Genomic DNA, 13,195 nt, shown 5'->3' with positions numbered 1-13,195 from the left:
CCAGAGATATTATTCTAATGGTGGGGGGCGTCTCAAGTCAAGTCGCCGTCTTTCTCCCACCACATCCACCATCGCTGTGCAGAAAAATCAAACCCACAAGATGGTCCTTGTCGATTACTTTTCATTTCCCCCATGAATAATGATTGATTGTTAATTATCCCCTTTCATTTGATCTGCATTGTTTCCTCCTTATTTTGACTTCTCTCCGGTCTCTAGGGTTTCTGCAGATTTCCACGCCGATTCCTCTTATCTACATCTGCCTTTTTTTTTTTGGAAACATGACTTGATCTAACCAAAGACTTGAGGTAAATGATCTTTGTCCTAGAGTTAGTTAATGAATGCTTGGCGTTGAATTTTAGTTGCTGCTGCTGTGTCCTTTTCTGCCATAAATACGAGAGAGCACCTTGGATTTTGATTAATCAGCGCTTTTATATTACTCAACTAGTATTTGATATCCTCATCATCATCTTATGCAGTTACCTTCTCCCACGCATCATGGTGTTGTTGCCTCAGAGAGTCTCTCTATATCCGCTCCTTGTTGCGTTTTTCTGCCTGCTTCTTCTTCTTCTTCTTCTTGCCGATGCACAGCGAACAGACCCTTCTGAAGGTGTGTGACTGCACTTTCCAAAATTTGTCTGTTTCCAACAAATTTTAGTTCTAGCCATCTTGTTCTGTTAGGTGATTCTTTTCCATTTTGCAGTCACTGCTTTACGATCACTTAAGAGAAGTTTAGTTGATCCTAAAGATTTTTTGAGAAACTGGAACAGAGGAGACCCTTGCAGGTCAAATTGGACAGGAGTTATCTGCTCCAATGAGATTGGACCTGACGAATACCTTCATGTCCGAGAACTGTATGTTTTTACTTATCACAATCATTTTTTTTTTTTGTTTTCTTCATCTTCCTTTCTTCGCTGGTCGGCTTGTATATATGTTGGAGTTTACATGCTTAACTTGGGAGAAGCTGCTTCAGTTTTCCATTTCTTTTCTCTGTTTATTCTCTGGGGACATGACCAGCTATTCCTATAACAGCTTGCTGATGAATATGAATCTCTCCGGGAGTTTATCACCAGAGCTCCGAAAATTAGTTCATCTCGAGATATTGTAAGTTTCAACATGTTAAGTGTGTGAGCCCTATATTTTCCTTTATGTTGTACTAAAATGTTGAGTCTTTTCATGTGCCTAACTAAATGAAGAGATTTCATGTGGAACAATATAAGTGGTTCAATTCCAAAGGAGATAGGGCAGATATCATCCCTGGTACTCTTGTAAGTTGGACCTACCTGATAATCAATCATTTCTCTGAACCAAGCACGTGTTGTTTACCTTCTTCTGATTTTGTAACCTGTGGCCAGGCTGCTGAATGGAAACAAACTTTCAGGGCCTTTACCAAGCGAACTAGGCTATCTTTCGAACTTGAACAGGTTCCAGATAGATGAAAATAATATCACAGGACCAATACCAAAGTCCTTTTCCAACTTGAGAAAAGTGAAACATCTGTGAGTCAGACAGTGATCATCATCAACTTCAGACGCAGATTTCTCAGTGTCAGTCAACTCACAAATTTTGTTTTTGGCCTTTCTACAGGCACTTCAACAATAATTCGTTGAGCGGCCAGATTCCAGTTGAGCTTTCCAGTCTTACAAACATCTTTCACGTGTGAGTCTTTGCCAAATAATGTTTTTTCACTATTTCCATTATTTGGGCTATTATATCATCATGGTGGTTAAAAGTGGTCAAACTAAATTTTACAGGCTGCTAGACAACAACAATTTATCCGGAGATCTCCCACCACAACTGTCTCAGTTGCCAAACCTGCAAATCCTGTATGTTTGTTTCTCTATTGTGTTTGTTTACCTCATTGTACAAATAATTGTTAGATTGATGGTTTATTTTCCTCTCACTGCAGGCAACTTGATAATAACAACTTCAGTGGATCAGATATACCAGCTTCCTATGGAAACTTTTCTAGTATACTGAAGCTGTAAATTTCGGCCCACTGTTATCTCAAGTCGTTTTGTTTTTCTTTTTGTCATTTCAAAGACTCATACATATATTATTCTGTTGTTTTGTCTATTTTCCACTTGCAGGAGTCTTAGAAACTGTAGTTTGAAAGGGGCTCTTCCTGATTTTAGCAGGATACGTCGTCTCAAATACTTGTAAGTTGGGATCAATCTCAATGCATGTATTCTCTATTCCCATTTTGTGAATTTGTTTGTGCTTCTTGATCACTACAGGGATCTTAGCTGGAATGAGCTCACAGGACCTATACCTTCTACTAATCTTTCTGAGGATGTGACAACCATGTATGCGTGATACAGATGAAAATTCTGTTTCCCTTCTTTTATCGAGTGACCTTACAGCTATACCTTATTGATTTGAGTCTTTATTGCAGTGATTTATCAAACAACATACTAAACGGATCCATTCCGCTGAGCTTCTCAAATCTCCCTTTGCTTCAGATGCTGTGAGAAATTGTGCTTATGTTTCTTTATATCCAAAGAGAATAAGGCTTGTGAGAGTAGCAATGTCGACTTGGCAAGTAAATGAATAATAAAACCTCAAATGTTGTGCAGATCGATGAAGAACAATATGTTATCTGGATCCATTCCTGATTCCCTCTGGAAGAATATCTCATTACGGAAGAAAGCTAGACTTCTACTGTAATAGCCGTGTTTCCCTAGTTCACTTACAGTCACTTGCATTTCATCAACTTGTCTGATATTATCTTGTTGTCTCGGAAATCCTACAGGGATCTCAGGAATAATAGTCTGTCACATGTTGAAGGAGATCTAACCCTTCCAGAAAATGTCACTTTAAGGTGCCCCGTAGTTTCTCGTATAGCTTGGTTAGTAATTATGATCTTGAATGCTGATTACGAGAAGTTTCTTGTTTCGTCTCCAGGCTTGATGGTAATCCGATATGCAAGAACGGAAGCATAACAAATGCAGGCCTCTTCTGCGAATCCATAGGAAAAGCGTGGACATCACCACCACCAATCAACTCAACAGACTGTCCTCCTCTAGCCTGTCCCACTCCTGATTTCTACGAATACAGTCCAGCATCCCCGTTACGATGCTTTTGTGCAGCGCCTCTCAGGATTGGATACCGTCTGAAGAGTCCTAGCTTCTCATACTTCCCTCCATATATTGATCAATTCGGGGAGTACGTTACCGATTTTCTTCAAATGGAGCCCTATCAACTCTGGATTGACTCTTATCAATGGGAGAAAGGGCCTCGTCTGAGGATGCATCTGAAACTTTTTCCGCAAGTTACAAGAAGCACATTTAACACGAGTGAAGTTGTGAGAATCCGAGGCATATTCGCATCATGGAGATTTCCCGGGAGTGACTTATTCGGACCATATGAGCTGCTCAACTTCACTCTGCAGGGGCCTTATTCATATGGTGAGTGTTATTTTTTGTAACCGAAGCATTGATTGACCTCTAATCTAACCTTGTGTTTATCTCCTCAGTTAACTTGGGCAGTGAAAGGAAAGGTGTGAGCTGGGGACGTTTGGCAGCAATAACTGCAGGGGCTGTGGTGACTGCTGTTGCAATCTCCGCCATGGTTGCCGCCTTGTTGCTTAGAAGATACAGCAAGCACGAGCGTGAGATATCTAGAAGACGGTCTTGTAAGTGTGACCATTCCCCACCCCCACTGAGTCACTTAAAAGGCCCCAAGTTTAATTGAATCTATTGTGTATGTCACAGCCTCGAAAGCTTCCTTGATGAATTCTGGGATAAGAGGCTTCAGGTTCAAAGAACTAGCAGAGGCCACGGACGATTTTAGTAGCTCAGCTTTGGTTGGACGCGGAGGCTACGGAAAGGTTTATAGGGGTGTGTTATCTGACAAAACGGTTGCTGCCATAAAGCGAGCTGATGAAGGGTCTTTGCAAGGTGAGAAGGAGTTCTTGAATGAAATAGAGTTGCTCTCCAGGTTGCATCATCGGAATCTAGTGTCCCTTATCGGTTATTGTGACGAAGAAGGGGAGCAGGTACTCTCTCTCCCAGCCTCCTGGATTTATCAGTGACTTGTGTTTAATTGCGTTTCGTTGCTGAATGTGCAGATGCTGGTATACGAATTCATGCCAAATGGCACCCTGCGCGACTGGCTCTCTGGTACGAAACTAGATAGATTCCATGGACGGTGTGTGCCATTTAGTTAGTATTCCCACCTAATGGAATATTATGTATGCAGCTAAAGGGAAGGAGACATTGAGCTTTGGGATGAGGGTTCGTGTTGCTTTGGGAGCAGCCAGGGGTATTCTCTACCTTCACACAGAAGCCAACCCACCAGTGTTCCACCGAGACATCAAAGCCAGTAACATCCTCCTCGACCTCAACTTCAATGCCAAAGTTGCAGACTTTGGACTGTCCCGTCTTGCTCCTGCTTTGGAGGAGGAAGAGGATGTGCCTAAACACGTATCCACGGTTGTTCGTGGGACTCCAGTGAGTGATCAAAAACGAATGAATAAAAAAAAAGAAGCATATTTGGATGGCTTAGTTTGTGATTGTTGCAGGGGTACCTGGATCCAGAATACTTCCTGACGCACAAGCTGACGGACAAGAGCGACGTGTACAGCATTGGGGTTGTGTTCTTGGAGCTGCTGACTGGTATGCACGCCATATCCCATGGCAAAAACATTGTGCGAGAGGTGAAGACGGCGGACATGATGGTGTCGCTGATAGACAAGAGAATGGAGGCGTGGTCGATGGAAACCGCGGAAAGGTTTTTCTCATTGGCACTGAGGTGTAGCCACGACTCGCCTGATATGAGGCCTGCGATGGCTGAGGTGGTGAAAGAGCTGGAGGCACTGCTCCCGGACAAGGAAGGAAAAATGGAAACGAAGTCGTCCTCCTCGGTGCTGTCAACATCATCTTCGAATGTGACAAGAGACCTTTACGAGTCGGCGAGCCTTTTAGGAAGCGATCTCAGCAGCGGCGTTGTTCCCAGCATCGCTCCTCGCTGAGTCATACATACCACAAACGAAACAAACACCTGAGTGAGCTTTTGGTTTGCTGTTATCTGTAACATATATATATATTCCCTTTAGAAAAGAAAAAAAACACAAATACTTTGAAACAAAAAAGAAATGTCTCACTAAAGGCCCAATAAGGACCCGTTAGCAAATCTTCGTATCGTGTCAAATGTCTAAATATATATAGGACACTAATTGGGCCTCTATATGAAAAGATACTAGGCCCATTTGGCGTCGTACCAATCAATTAGTTTCAAGCGACGGTCGGATCGGACCCGCCGGCAACGATGGATTTACAGCAAGAGTTAGAGCAGGAGGCTTGTTGGAAACTCGAGCTGGACAAGGTTTTAGATGTATCATTGAAACTAGCTCATCCCTTGTATGTTCCGCTTTGCTAAAGCTTCTTATGCTGATGATGTAGGTCACCAAATTGGATCCTTCCAAAAAGAAGAAGAAGAAGAAGAAGAGGCCGTTTATACGGGAAGACGCTACCTACGACTCTGAGCCCGATTATGGCTATGCAGAGGTGTTTCTTTTTTTCTTCTTAAATTAGCTGCGCTTTTGAGTAATGCTATTCCTCTGGATAATGATCCCAGCTTCTCTATGCTCTACAGCTCTTGAGTAGGGTCTTTGATATGCTTCGTGAGGAGGAGGTTTCCACAGAGAGGCCAAGAACAGTGATGATGCGTCGTCCCCAGCTCCTCGCACAAGGGACACATATAACAGTTTGTTTAGACTTTGCTCATCTCTGCACAATGTACGACCCTTGTTTTTGTTTCCTAGTTGATCTATCTATTATGTATCACCTTTTAAAGCTATGTATGTATGTTCCAGGATGCATAGAAAGCCAGGTCATGTCATAACATTCTTACTTGGCCAAATGGAGACAAAGGGATGGCTCAACAAACAGCACCAGCTTGAGATGAAGGGTTTAGTGTCTTCTCAGCATTTCCAAGCTGTGTTTCAGAGATACATTGGTATCTTTCATTATCTTCTTTCTCTCTTTTGCAATGGAAGTCTTGTCTGATATGTATACATTTTTCTTAGATGCGTTCGTAATCTGCAGCTGCTGCAAAAGTTCAGACACAGCTCTCGCGGAGGCCAATGGCATTTCCACTCTCAGCTGTGAGATGGTAAGTAGAACAACTATAATGTCTGAAAGTGCCTAATTGCTGCGTTCAGATAGATGTGAAATTGTAAAATGACACAAATATATATATTGATTGATCTCATTGGGTTCTGCTCTCTTGCAGTGTGGTTTGGTAGCAATGATCAACGAACCGAATCCCCTGTGAATATGGAACTCATCAACGTTAAGAGCCACGTGCTGGGGCATTGTAAGATTTATCTTGTGATTTTGAGAAGCAACCAGGATATGTTTTCTTTACAATACTGTTTTGAAGTTACTGCCTCTTTAGAGATGTAGGATGGTGAATACTGAGCAAAATTGTGTATTCCTTATACAACTTCCTTAATGATTAGTTGCTGAGAGAATAGGCTAACGGATACAAGAATCAAAAGAAAGTAACTTTTCTTTTTTCTGTTATATATGCATGTAATGCAAAAACACGAGTTCCCTCCTATCTAAGATGTTACAAACCAAAACAAAACAAAAAGTTGTTTTATGATCACATTGTGCAATTTCGTGATCATTTTATGCGGAAGACGTAAGTAAGCTTCCTGGACTCAAATCTTGTTTGTAAAATGACTTAGAAGATGGGTAGGTCTGAACTGAAGCGTGCACGAAATGAAGTGAGTTTGACATGTCAGCTAACTCCACTGTCGAGAAGTGGGTGCTCTTCGAATCTTAGCTTGGCAGGGACGCGTTACTTTGGAATTGTCTCACACTTTAGTCCTCTGAATGATACCTAGGAGCCATGTGCTTCAAGTTTCATATCTCTCAGTTTTGGAACTAGGAACGTTTCTCTTGCCTTGTAAGTTAAAAGGTCTTGGATTTTAATAATCGAGTCCATGTTTTATTGGATTCGTTGGTATGAATATAAATACCCAAACATGTAACCAGATGAATATGAAGCTCCCCCCTCGTCGATACACCTGTAAAAAAATGAAGGACCGTCTTGGATTCAGATTCGTGCTCTGCTCTGCGGTTTTCATGATTCTAACACAGCACAGAGCTCTTGCAAATTCCCATGGGTACACCATTACTAATGATCACAAATTATATCTCCGTATTATTTTACAGGAAGAAAAGACTTGACATACTAAGACTGTTTTTCGGCAGGGTTAACTCAGAAGAAGAAGAATGGGAGATGGTGCAGAGGAAAGGGCAGCAGTTCACCCTAAATGGACAACCATTCTACGTGAATGGCTTCAACACTTACTGGATGATGACTCTGGCAGCTGATAACTCCACGAGAGGCAAAGTGACGGACGTGTTCCAACAAGCCTCTGCAGTTGGTTTAACGGTAGGCAGGACCTGGGCTTTCAACGACGGTCAATGGAGAGCTCTCCAGAAATCTCCCTCTGTTTACGATGAAGATGTCTTCAAGGTAATATCGATCTATCTACACCTAATTACTCTCTTTCTTTTTTTTGCTTAAAGGTTTGAGCAATTTGGGCAGGCCCTGGACTTCGTGGTGAGCGAGGCCCGAAAGTACAAGATCAGACTTATACTCTCACTGGTCAACAACTGGAACGACTATGGGGGCAAAGCTCAGTACGTTAAATGGGGCAATGCCTCTGGTCTTAATCTCACCTCTGATGACGACTTCTTCACCAACCCCACCCTGAGAGACTTCTACAAATCCCATGTCCGGGTGATTATTCCATCCATTGCTTTATCTATCCAAAACAACATATATATATATATTGGTAACATGAATGTGGTCGCTTTGCAGACGGTGCTGAATAGAGTGAACACCTTCACAAACATCACATACAAGAACGACCCCACAATCTTCGCCTGGGAACTCATGAATGAGCCCCGTTGCCCCTCTGATCCTTCCGGTGACAAACTCCAGTCTTGGATACAAGAAATGGCAGTGTTTGTGAAGAGCTTAGATGCTAAACATATGGTAGAGATCGGACTCGAAGGCTTCTATGGTCCCTCTGCTCCAGCTCGAACCAAATTCAATCCCAACCCCTACGCTGCACAAGTCGGAACCGACTTCATCAGAAATAATCAAGCTCTTGGAGTCGATTTTGCTTCGGTTCACGTCTATCCAGATGCCTGGTAAGTTTTTGATTTGTGCCCTGAATCTGAAAAACGGTGAGAACAGCTAAAAAAATGAATTGCAAACTGTAGGATATCTCCGGCAGTATCAGATACTTTCCTGGAATTCACTAACTCGTGGATGCAAGCTCATGTGGAGGATGCAGAGATGTACTTGGGAATGCCGGTTCTGTTCACAGAGTTTGGTGTGTCCGCACATGACCCTGGTTTCAACACGAGTTTCCGTGACATGATGTTAAATACGGTGTACAAGATGAGCCTTAACTCAACAAGGAAAGGAGGGGCAGGTGCGGGAAGTCTGGTGTGGCAGGTCTTCCCTCAGGGAGCAGAGTTCATGGATGATGGCTACGCGGTTTATCTAACGAGAGCTCACACCGCTTCAAAAATCATATCTCTGCAGTCCAAGCGACTTGCCATCTTCAACTCCTTGTGCGGCTGGAGATGCAAGTGGGGATGCAAGAAAAAGAATCACACTGCCCTCGATGCCCTTCTTTCGCACGACGACGAGCTTTAAACCTTTTGTGAATGAATCACAGCTACGGTAATACAAATGTCAGTGTTTAATATGTGTATACATTTATATCACACTGTCTTAGATGCCCGTCCTCGAGCTTTTTAAGTACTTAAACCTTATGTGAATCACAACAACAGCAAAGTGTGTACAAGTATTTACTTTTTTTTTTTTTTTTGAACACAGTACAAGTATTTAATTATATATAAATGTCTGTATATTGAAGTGAGTGAACTTATTTTTACCTGCTGAGAAATTTCATTCCAGACCAGACATTGTATAAATACAAACATACCTTCTTCAGGCTGGTTTGATTATGACTCGAGAAGTGGAGCATATACAAGAAAAAAGAGTAGTTTATTCGAGGAACAGAGAGTTGTGTACACATTATATTTACATGAAAAGAAATTACTTGCTGGTGAAACTAAGCTTAGAAAGAACAGCAGCAGCCTGATCACCACCCAAGAAAAAATAAGGGTGTCTGAGAGCAGCAGCGGCTGAAAGGCGTCCGCGTCTCAGAGAACCTCTCTCGGATATAAGTTTAGTGACGAGGTCCCACCCTCTGCCTGAGTCCAGGTCTAGTATGCTCAAGTCTGGCCTGGTCCGAGTCCTGTCCCGCCATCTATTCAGGTCATATTCAACTGACTTGATCTCTAGATTGAAATTCTTCAGACCCGCAGAAGATCTTATGGACGGAACGGCCATTTGCAGAAGCACTATCCCAGCAGAGTACATATCAAACAGATCCGGACTGTTCAGCTGTAAGAAGAAGATTACTTGCTAGAAAAGAAAAGAAAAGAAGTAAAGAAACAAAGGAAGGAACGAACCTGCCAGAGAATGGGGGAAAGCAAGGCGGCAATAGGCTCGGGAGGAGGACTAGGGGTTTCCTCGGGGAGGACATAGAGCTCAGGAGGACAGTAGTCAGGATCAAGCAAAGTGCGTTCAGGGATGTAATTCTTGCCAATGCGAAGATCAGCAGCAGCACCGAAGTCTATGAGCTTAATCTGACCCTTCTTTGTAACCACCAAGTTGGCGGGCTTAACGTCCCGGTGAACAATGCCGGTATCATGGATCTTCCTCAGAGATGTAATGATCTGGCGCATGATCTGCTTAATGATGAGGGCACGACGTTTAACAGACTCCACACCTTGAAGAACACGCCCAAACATGATGGACTCGAGATTGGAAGGAAAGCTCCGATCTTTCATGTAATCAGCCAGATCACGGTCTCCCTCGAACCTCCAGACGAGCCACTTGCCGCCTTTAGTAAACATAGAATTGGTCTTGTCGGCGACGAAGCTACCGAGAAACTCAGCGCAGGTGTCAGGAGCAGCCCGTGAGAGTCTGTAGTTGAACCACTCTTCGAACTCGCCGAATTCCTGAGCACCTCGGACCCCAAGCTTCACCTTCTTGAGAATGACCCTCTCCTTAAATTCTTCCCCCAAAGACTGAAGTGTGGTCTTGTTCATAAGCCTCGCCTCGTCTACACTTGAATTCTTCGGGAGAAGTAGCCCCGAATACACCACTCCGAAAGAGCCTTCCCCGAGCTTCTCTGTCACCAAGAAGTCGGACCTCTTAAACCTCCTTGCCCCGATCAGAGTGTCGAGCCCAAGCTGGAGTGGAGCGAGGAGATATGCGTCAATGGCCCCGACGAGAACACCAGGCCTCGCCGTCAGGTAAAACCAGACAAGCCCCGCGGATGCAAAGGATGCCCATTTCTGCGTATCGTTGAAAGCAGGGAGATGAGAGAGAGACTGGCCGACAAAATCAACAGGAGAAAAGCTGCATCTCAGGCTGTTCTTATGGGATGAAAGGGGAGTGTGAGGGGAGAAACCGCATTTGAGATGCCAAGGAAATGAGCCGGTGGTGACTGGCGAGAAAAGAGATGAAGCCATCTTATCTCTTTTCTTCTTTCCAGCTTCTTCTTCTTCTTCTTCTTCTTCTTCTTCCCCAACAATCTTATCTCCATCCCTTTCTTGTGTATGTGGTGATGGTGAGAGTAGAGACAGACCTCACCACACCATCTTTCTTTCTCAATCTCATTTCTTACTCAAGTGGCCCAACTAACAAAGCCCATTCTCAATCATGTCTTGAATATTTGTTTGTAGCATATAGTCCGAGTAAAATATTCAATATAATAAATATTAGAAGCAATCATTTAATAGAGCTTAAGATTATTTGGCATGCATTTTATATGTGTATGTTATAAATAATTTCTATCTGATTTAAACTTTAACTTTTAGTGTTAACACTCTGATAAAAGATGCCAAATGAATTTCTATCTTTTAATACAGGGTCACCGTTGTATTTATAAAAATCAATAATACAATTATATCTCAATTGGTCAAGGTTTTGTTTCTTGAGCTTTGTAGTTGGTTTCCAATTGCCGAATCTGAATAAAAAATAAATATGTCAGGGAAAGAGATGAACCATGCAATACGACAAAAAGAAGGTATCCGTTAAGCGCCTAAACCAATTCAAATTCAAATCTATATAACAAAAAAAAAGAAGAAGAAGCATATATCCTTTATTATTTGGGGGCTCCTCCTCAATAACACTGCAAAGATAGAGAAAATGAAATCATCAGGTCGAAAAGCTCTCCAGCCAAGAAACATCTTCAACGTCCCAGCAGCAGATACGCAACTTCAGCTGAAAAGGGCCAAAGCTCCTCCTCCTCTTCATGATGATGCCAAGGATAATCTTGTTCCAGTTCCACTTCCTGTAGTTGAATCAATGGACGCTTCCCTTGCGGAGGAGCTGAACGCCTTCAAGAAGAAACTCGAGAGGTTGAGAGAGGATCGGGAGAGGACTGAGAAATTGCTGGAGGAAAGAGACGGGGCCTTGGACCTGAAGATGAGCCAACTCCTCCAAAGAGGAGAGATCCAGAAAAGCCTTGAAATCCAAGTCGATCGTCTCTTTAGATTGAAGGAGCTCCACTCTTATTCCTCCGTAAGCAAAAATCTACTCCCTCTCTCTCTCTCTCTCCAAAATCCATTTATTCCCTAGACAAGATTTTGCTTCCATTTCTCAAGCAAACATTAATCGATTTTAATGTTTCTTGGTCAACAGAAAATTTTACCAGTCCGATCTCTGAGAGCGAAAGAGCAGGAGAAGAGGAAAAGCTTCAGCTTCGTAAGCATGCCTATCTTATCATTTTAATCATCCTCTCTCCATTTTTCTTCTTGTGTTTGTCAACACTTTTTGTTTCCATCTAGAATTTTCAGGAAAGAGCAGATGAACCGGAAGCAGACAGCAGAGAGATCGCAAGCGACTTATCAAAGGAAGTAAACTACTAGGCGGCTCAGACCAACAACCCCAACTTTCCTTTGATGATTTTGTCTTTGTCTTTAAGAAAAGCTTTGTTTCTGTAATTAATGTCTCGTTACTTACGCCTTTTTATGCTGGGCCCCTTCTCATTTCATCCACAGGCCCATTAAATTATTCACTGAGAAGATTTCTTAAAGTATCTGTATTTGAAGAAGTATATATATCTTATAAAAGTAATAATATTTTACTAAAAAAATAAAAACTATACCTGTATAAGAGACTTCATAAATCTTCTCAAAAAATAAATTATAAAATCCCCTATATATTAAAAGAGAAACATTTGAAAGATTGTAACCTTAATTTTGTAATAATTAAAAAAAAACTTTATGTTTAGATGTTACTTAATTAGGTAGTTAATTACATTCAATTGAAAAATAAGTAGGTCTACATTCGATTTTTATATGTCGCTAGATACATTCGTTGGTCAAACTATATGATATGATGATATGATATGATATTTACGATAGAAGCATTTATGATTGTTCCGCTAGATATAATTATTATTTTATTTTCTTTCCTTAAATAAAATCTACGAAATTACCATAAATGACTAATATATATATATGACAATTAATGATTTAATAATAAATATTTTATAACGATTTATATTTCCTCTATCATTTTTTGTTTAATTTTATATTATTAAAATAAATTAAACAATCAAATTAGCTATAAAATTAAACTTTAGATTTTTTTCGTATATGTTATATTTTGAATTTAAAAAACGAGAATAAATGACTAAAACTATTAAAATTATTATGTTAAAAATTAATGATCAATGGTTTAACATTTTTATTATAAAAAGATACACATGATTTTAAAACCATATGAGTAAAAAGTATCATTCAATAATAAAACAAATATATATATAGCATTAAACTATATACCATATAAGATTACATAAATATTTTAATTTCAAAAATTTCAATGAATTTTCAAGAACATTTATAAATTATAAACTTATTAAATTTTTCACATTAAAATTTTTTGTTATCAATGATTTAAATATCTTAGTTCTTTTTTTTAATTTTATATTATTAAAAGATATTACACAACCGGTAATATGGTTTTTTTTTGTATATACCATACAAACTGAATGGATGTGATTTTAGAAAAATCGTAGGATTTGAATATGGTTTGATTTATAACCGATAAAACTGAAACATGTAAATATGTATATATTTAT

General features: G+C 40.8%; 5 protein-coding genes across 8 annotated transcripts; 4 read left to right on the top strand and 1 right to left on the bottom strand.

Annotated features, from left to right (window-relative positions):
* The first annotated feature begins 28 nt into the window (after nucleotides 1-28).
* LOC103855390 (probable LRR receptor-like serine/threonine-protein kinase At1g06840) lies at nucleotides 29-5,132 on the top strand. Its single transcript, XM_009132363.3, has 20 exons — nucleotides 29-305; nucleotides 477-607; nucleotides 701-851; nucleotides 1,030-1,101; nucleotides 1,194-1,265; nucleotides 1,353-1,496; nucleotides 1,585-1,656; nucleotides 1,752-1,823; nucleotides 1,907-1,981; nucleotides 2,088-2,156; nucleotides 2,235-2,303; nucleotides 2,393-2,464; nucleotides 2,574-2,660; nucleotides 2,750-2,818; nucleotides 2,902-3,404; nucleotides 3,473-3,631; nucleotides 3,711-3,994; nucleotides 4,067-4,118; nucleotides 4,198-4,448; nucleotides 4,520-5,132. The coding sequence occupies exons 2-20, from the start codon at nucleotides 496-498 to the stop codon at nucleotides 4,967-4,969; spliced, it is 2,835 nt and encodes a 944-aa protein (XP_009130611.1). The 5' UTR covers nucleotides 29-305; nucleotides 477-495; the 3' UTR covers nucleotides 4,970-5,132.
* Nucleotides 5,133-5,253: 121 nt separating this feature from the next.
* LOC103855393 (eukaryotic translation initiation factor 2 subunit beta) lies at nucleotides 5,254-6,472 on the top strand. Its single transcript, XM_009132367.3, has 6 exons — nucleotides 5,254-5,331; nucleotides 5,400-5,504; nucleotides 5,593-5,735; nucleotides 5,813-5,955; nucleotides 6,026-6,111; nucleotides 6,232-6,472. Exons 1-6 carry the CDS (start codon nucleotides 5,266-5,268, stop codon nucleotides 6,271-6,273), a joined length of 585 nt encoding a protein of 194 aa, XP_009130615.1. The 5' UTR covers nucleotides 5,254-5,265; the 3' UTR covers nucleotides 6,274-6,472.
* A 196-nt stretch (nucleotides 6,473-6,668) lies between these two features.
* On the top strand, nucleotides 6,669-8,926 carry LOC103855394 (mannan endo-1,4-beta-mannosidase 6). Of its 3 annotated transcripts, none has more exons than XM_009132371.3 (6): nucleotides 6,669-6,912; nucleotides 7,002-7,132; nucleotides 7,221-7,488; nucleotides 7,561-7,755; nucleotides 7,837-8,171; nucleotides 8,244-8,926. In XM_009132371.3, exons 2-6 carry the CDS (start codon nucleotides 7,002-7,004, stop codon nucleotides 8,683-8,685), a joined length of 1,371 nt encoding a protein of 456 aa, XP_009130619.1. In that variant the 5' UTR covers nucleotides 6,669-6,912; the 3' UTR covers nucleotides 8,686-8,926. The 3 variants fall into 3 exon arrangements, with proteins under 3 accessions (XP_009130619.1, XP_009130618.1, XP_033144853.1); XM_033288962.1 differs by having other exon boundaries at nucleotides 6,715-6,924; XM_009132370.3 differs by having other exon boundaries at nucleotides 6,701-7,132.
* A 36-nt stretch (nucleotides 8,927-8,962) lies between these two features.
* LOC103855395 (serine/threonine-protein kinase STN8, chloroplastic) lies at nucleotides 8,963-10,693 on the bottom strand. The gene is made up of 2 exons (XM_009132373.3): nucleotides 9,510-10,693; nucleotides 8,963-9,441 (listed from the first exon to the last, which is right to left on the bottom strand). Exons 1-2 carry the CDS (start codon nucleotides 10,575-10,577, stop codon nucleotides 9,091-9,093), a joined length of 1,419 nt encoding a protein of 472 aa, XP_009130621.1. The 5' UTR covers nucleotides 10,578-10,693; the 3' UTR covers nucleotides 8,963-9,090.
* A 248-nt stretch (nucleotides 10,694-10,941) lies between these two features.
* On the top strand, nucleotides 10,942-12,166 carry LOC103855396. 2 transcript variants are annotated; one of them, XM_009132375.3, is made up of 3 exons: nucleotides 10,942-11,631; nucleotides 11,752-11,814; nucleotides 11,907-12,166. In XM_009132375.3, the coding sequence occupies exons 1-3, from the start codon at nucleotides 11,257-11,259 to the stop codon at nucleotides 11,976-11,978; spliced, it is 510 nt and encodes a 169-aa protein (XP_009130623.1). In that variant the 5' UTR covers nucleotides 10,942-11,256; the 3' UTR covers nucleotides 11,979-12,166. The 2 variants fall into 2 exon arrangements, with proteins under 2 accessions (XP_009130623.1, XP_009130622.1); XM_009132374.3 differs by having other exon boundaries at nucleotides 11,898-12,145.
* The last annotated feature ends 1,029 nt before the right edge of the window (nucleotides 12,167-13,195 follow it).

This window comes from Brassica rapa, chromosome A03 (assembly GCF_000309985.2).
Source record: "Brassica rapa cultivar Chiifu-401-42 chromosome A03, CAAS_Brap_v3.01, whole genome shotgun sequence".
Taxonomy (NCBI): Eukaryota; Viridiplantae; Streptophyta; class Magnoliopsida; order Brassicales; family Brassicaceae; genus Brassica; species Brassica rapa.
This window is presented reverse-complemented; position numbering and strand designations above follow the sequence as displayed.

Bases quoted from the DNA above. Each gene is read 5' to 3' on its own strand.
- LOC103855390 (XM_009132363.3), top strand. From the start codon at position 496: ATGGTGTTGTTGCCTCAGAGAGTCTCTCTATATCCGCTCCTTGTTGCG. The intron at 1,657-1,751 runs GTGAGTCTTTGC...TAAATTTTACAG, and splicing joins CTTACAAACATCTTTCACGT to GCTGCTAGACAACAACAATT. The intron at 2,304-2,392 runs GTATGCGTGATA...TCTTTATTGCAG, and splicing joins TCTGAGGATGTGACAACCAT to TGATTTATCAAACAACATAC.
- LOC103855393 (XM_009132367.3), top strand. From the start codon at position 5,266: ATGGATTTACAGCAAGAGTTAGAGCAGGAGGCTTGTTGGAAACTCGAG. The intron at 5,736-5,812 runs GTACGACCCTTG...TGTATGTTCCAG, and splicing joins TTTGCTCATCTCTGCACAAT to GATGCATAGAAAGCCAGGTC. The intron at 6,112-6,231 runs GTAAGTAGAACA...GCTCTCTTGCAG, and splicing joins CCACTCTCAGCTGTGAGATG to TGTGGTTTGGTAGCAATGAT.
- LOC103855395 (XM_009132373.3), bottom strand. From the start codon at position 10,577: ATGGCTTCATCTCTTTTCTCGCCAGTCACCACCGGCTCATTTCCTTGG. The intron at 9,442-9,509 runs GTTCGTTCCTTC...TTCTTCTTACAG, and splicing joins TTTCCCCCATTCTCTGGCAG to CTGAACAGTCCGGATCTGTT.
- LOC103855394 (XM_009132370.3), top strand. From the start codon at position 6,972: ATGAATATAAATACCCAAACATGTAACCAGATGAATATGAAGCTCCCC. The intron at 7,489-7,560 runs GTAATATCGATC...CAATTTGGGCAG, and splicing joins ACGATGAAGATGTCTTCAAG to GCCCTGGACTTCGTGGTGAG. The intron at 7,756-7,836 runs GTGATTATTCCA...GTCGCTTTGCAG, and splicing joins TCTACAAATCCCATGTCCGG to ACGGTGCTGAATAGAGTGAA.
- LOC103855396 (XM_009132374.3), top strand. From the start codon at position 11,257: ATGAAATCATCAGGTCGAAAAGCTCTCCAGCCAAGAAACATCTTCAAC. The intron at 11,632-11,751 runs GTAAGCAAAAAT...CTTGGTCAACAG, and splicing joins AGCTCCACTCTTATTCCTCC to AAAATTTTACCAGTCCGATC. The intron at 11,815-11,897 runs GTAAGCATGCCT...GTTTCCATCTAG, and splicing joins AGAGGAAAAGCTTCAGCTTC to AATTTTCAGGAAAGAGCAGA.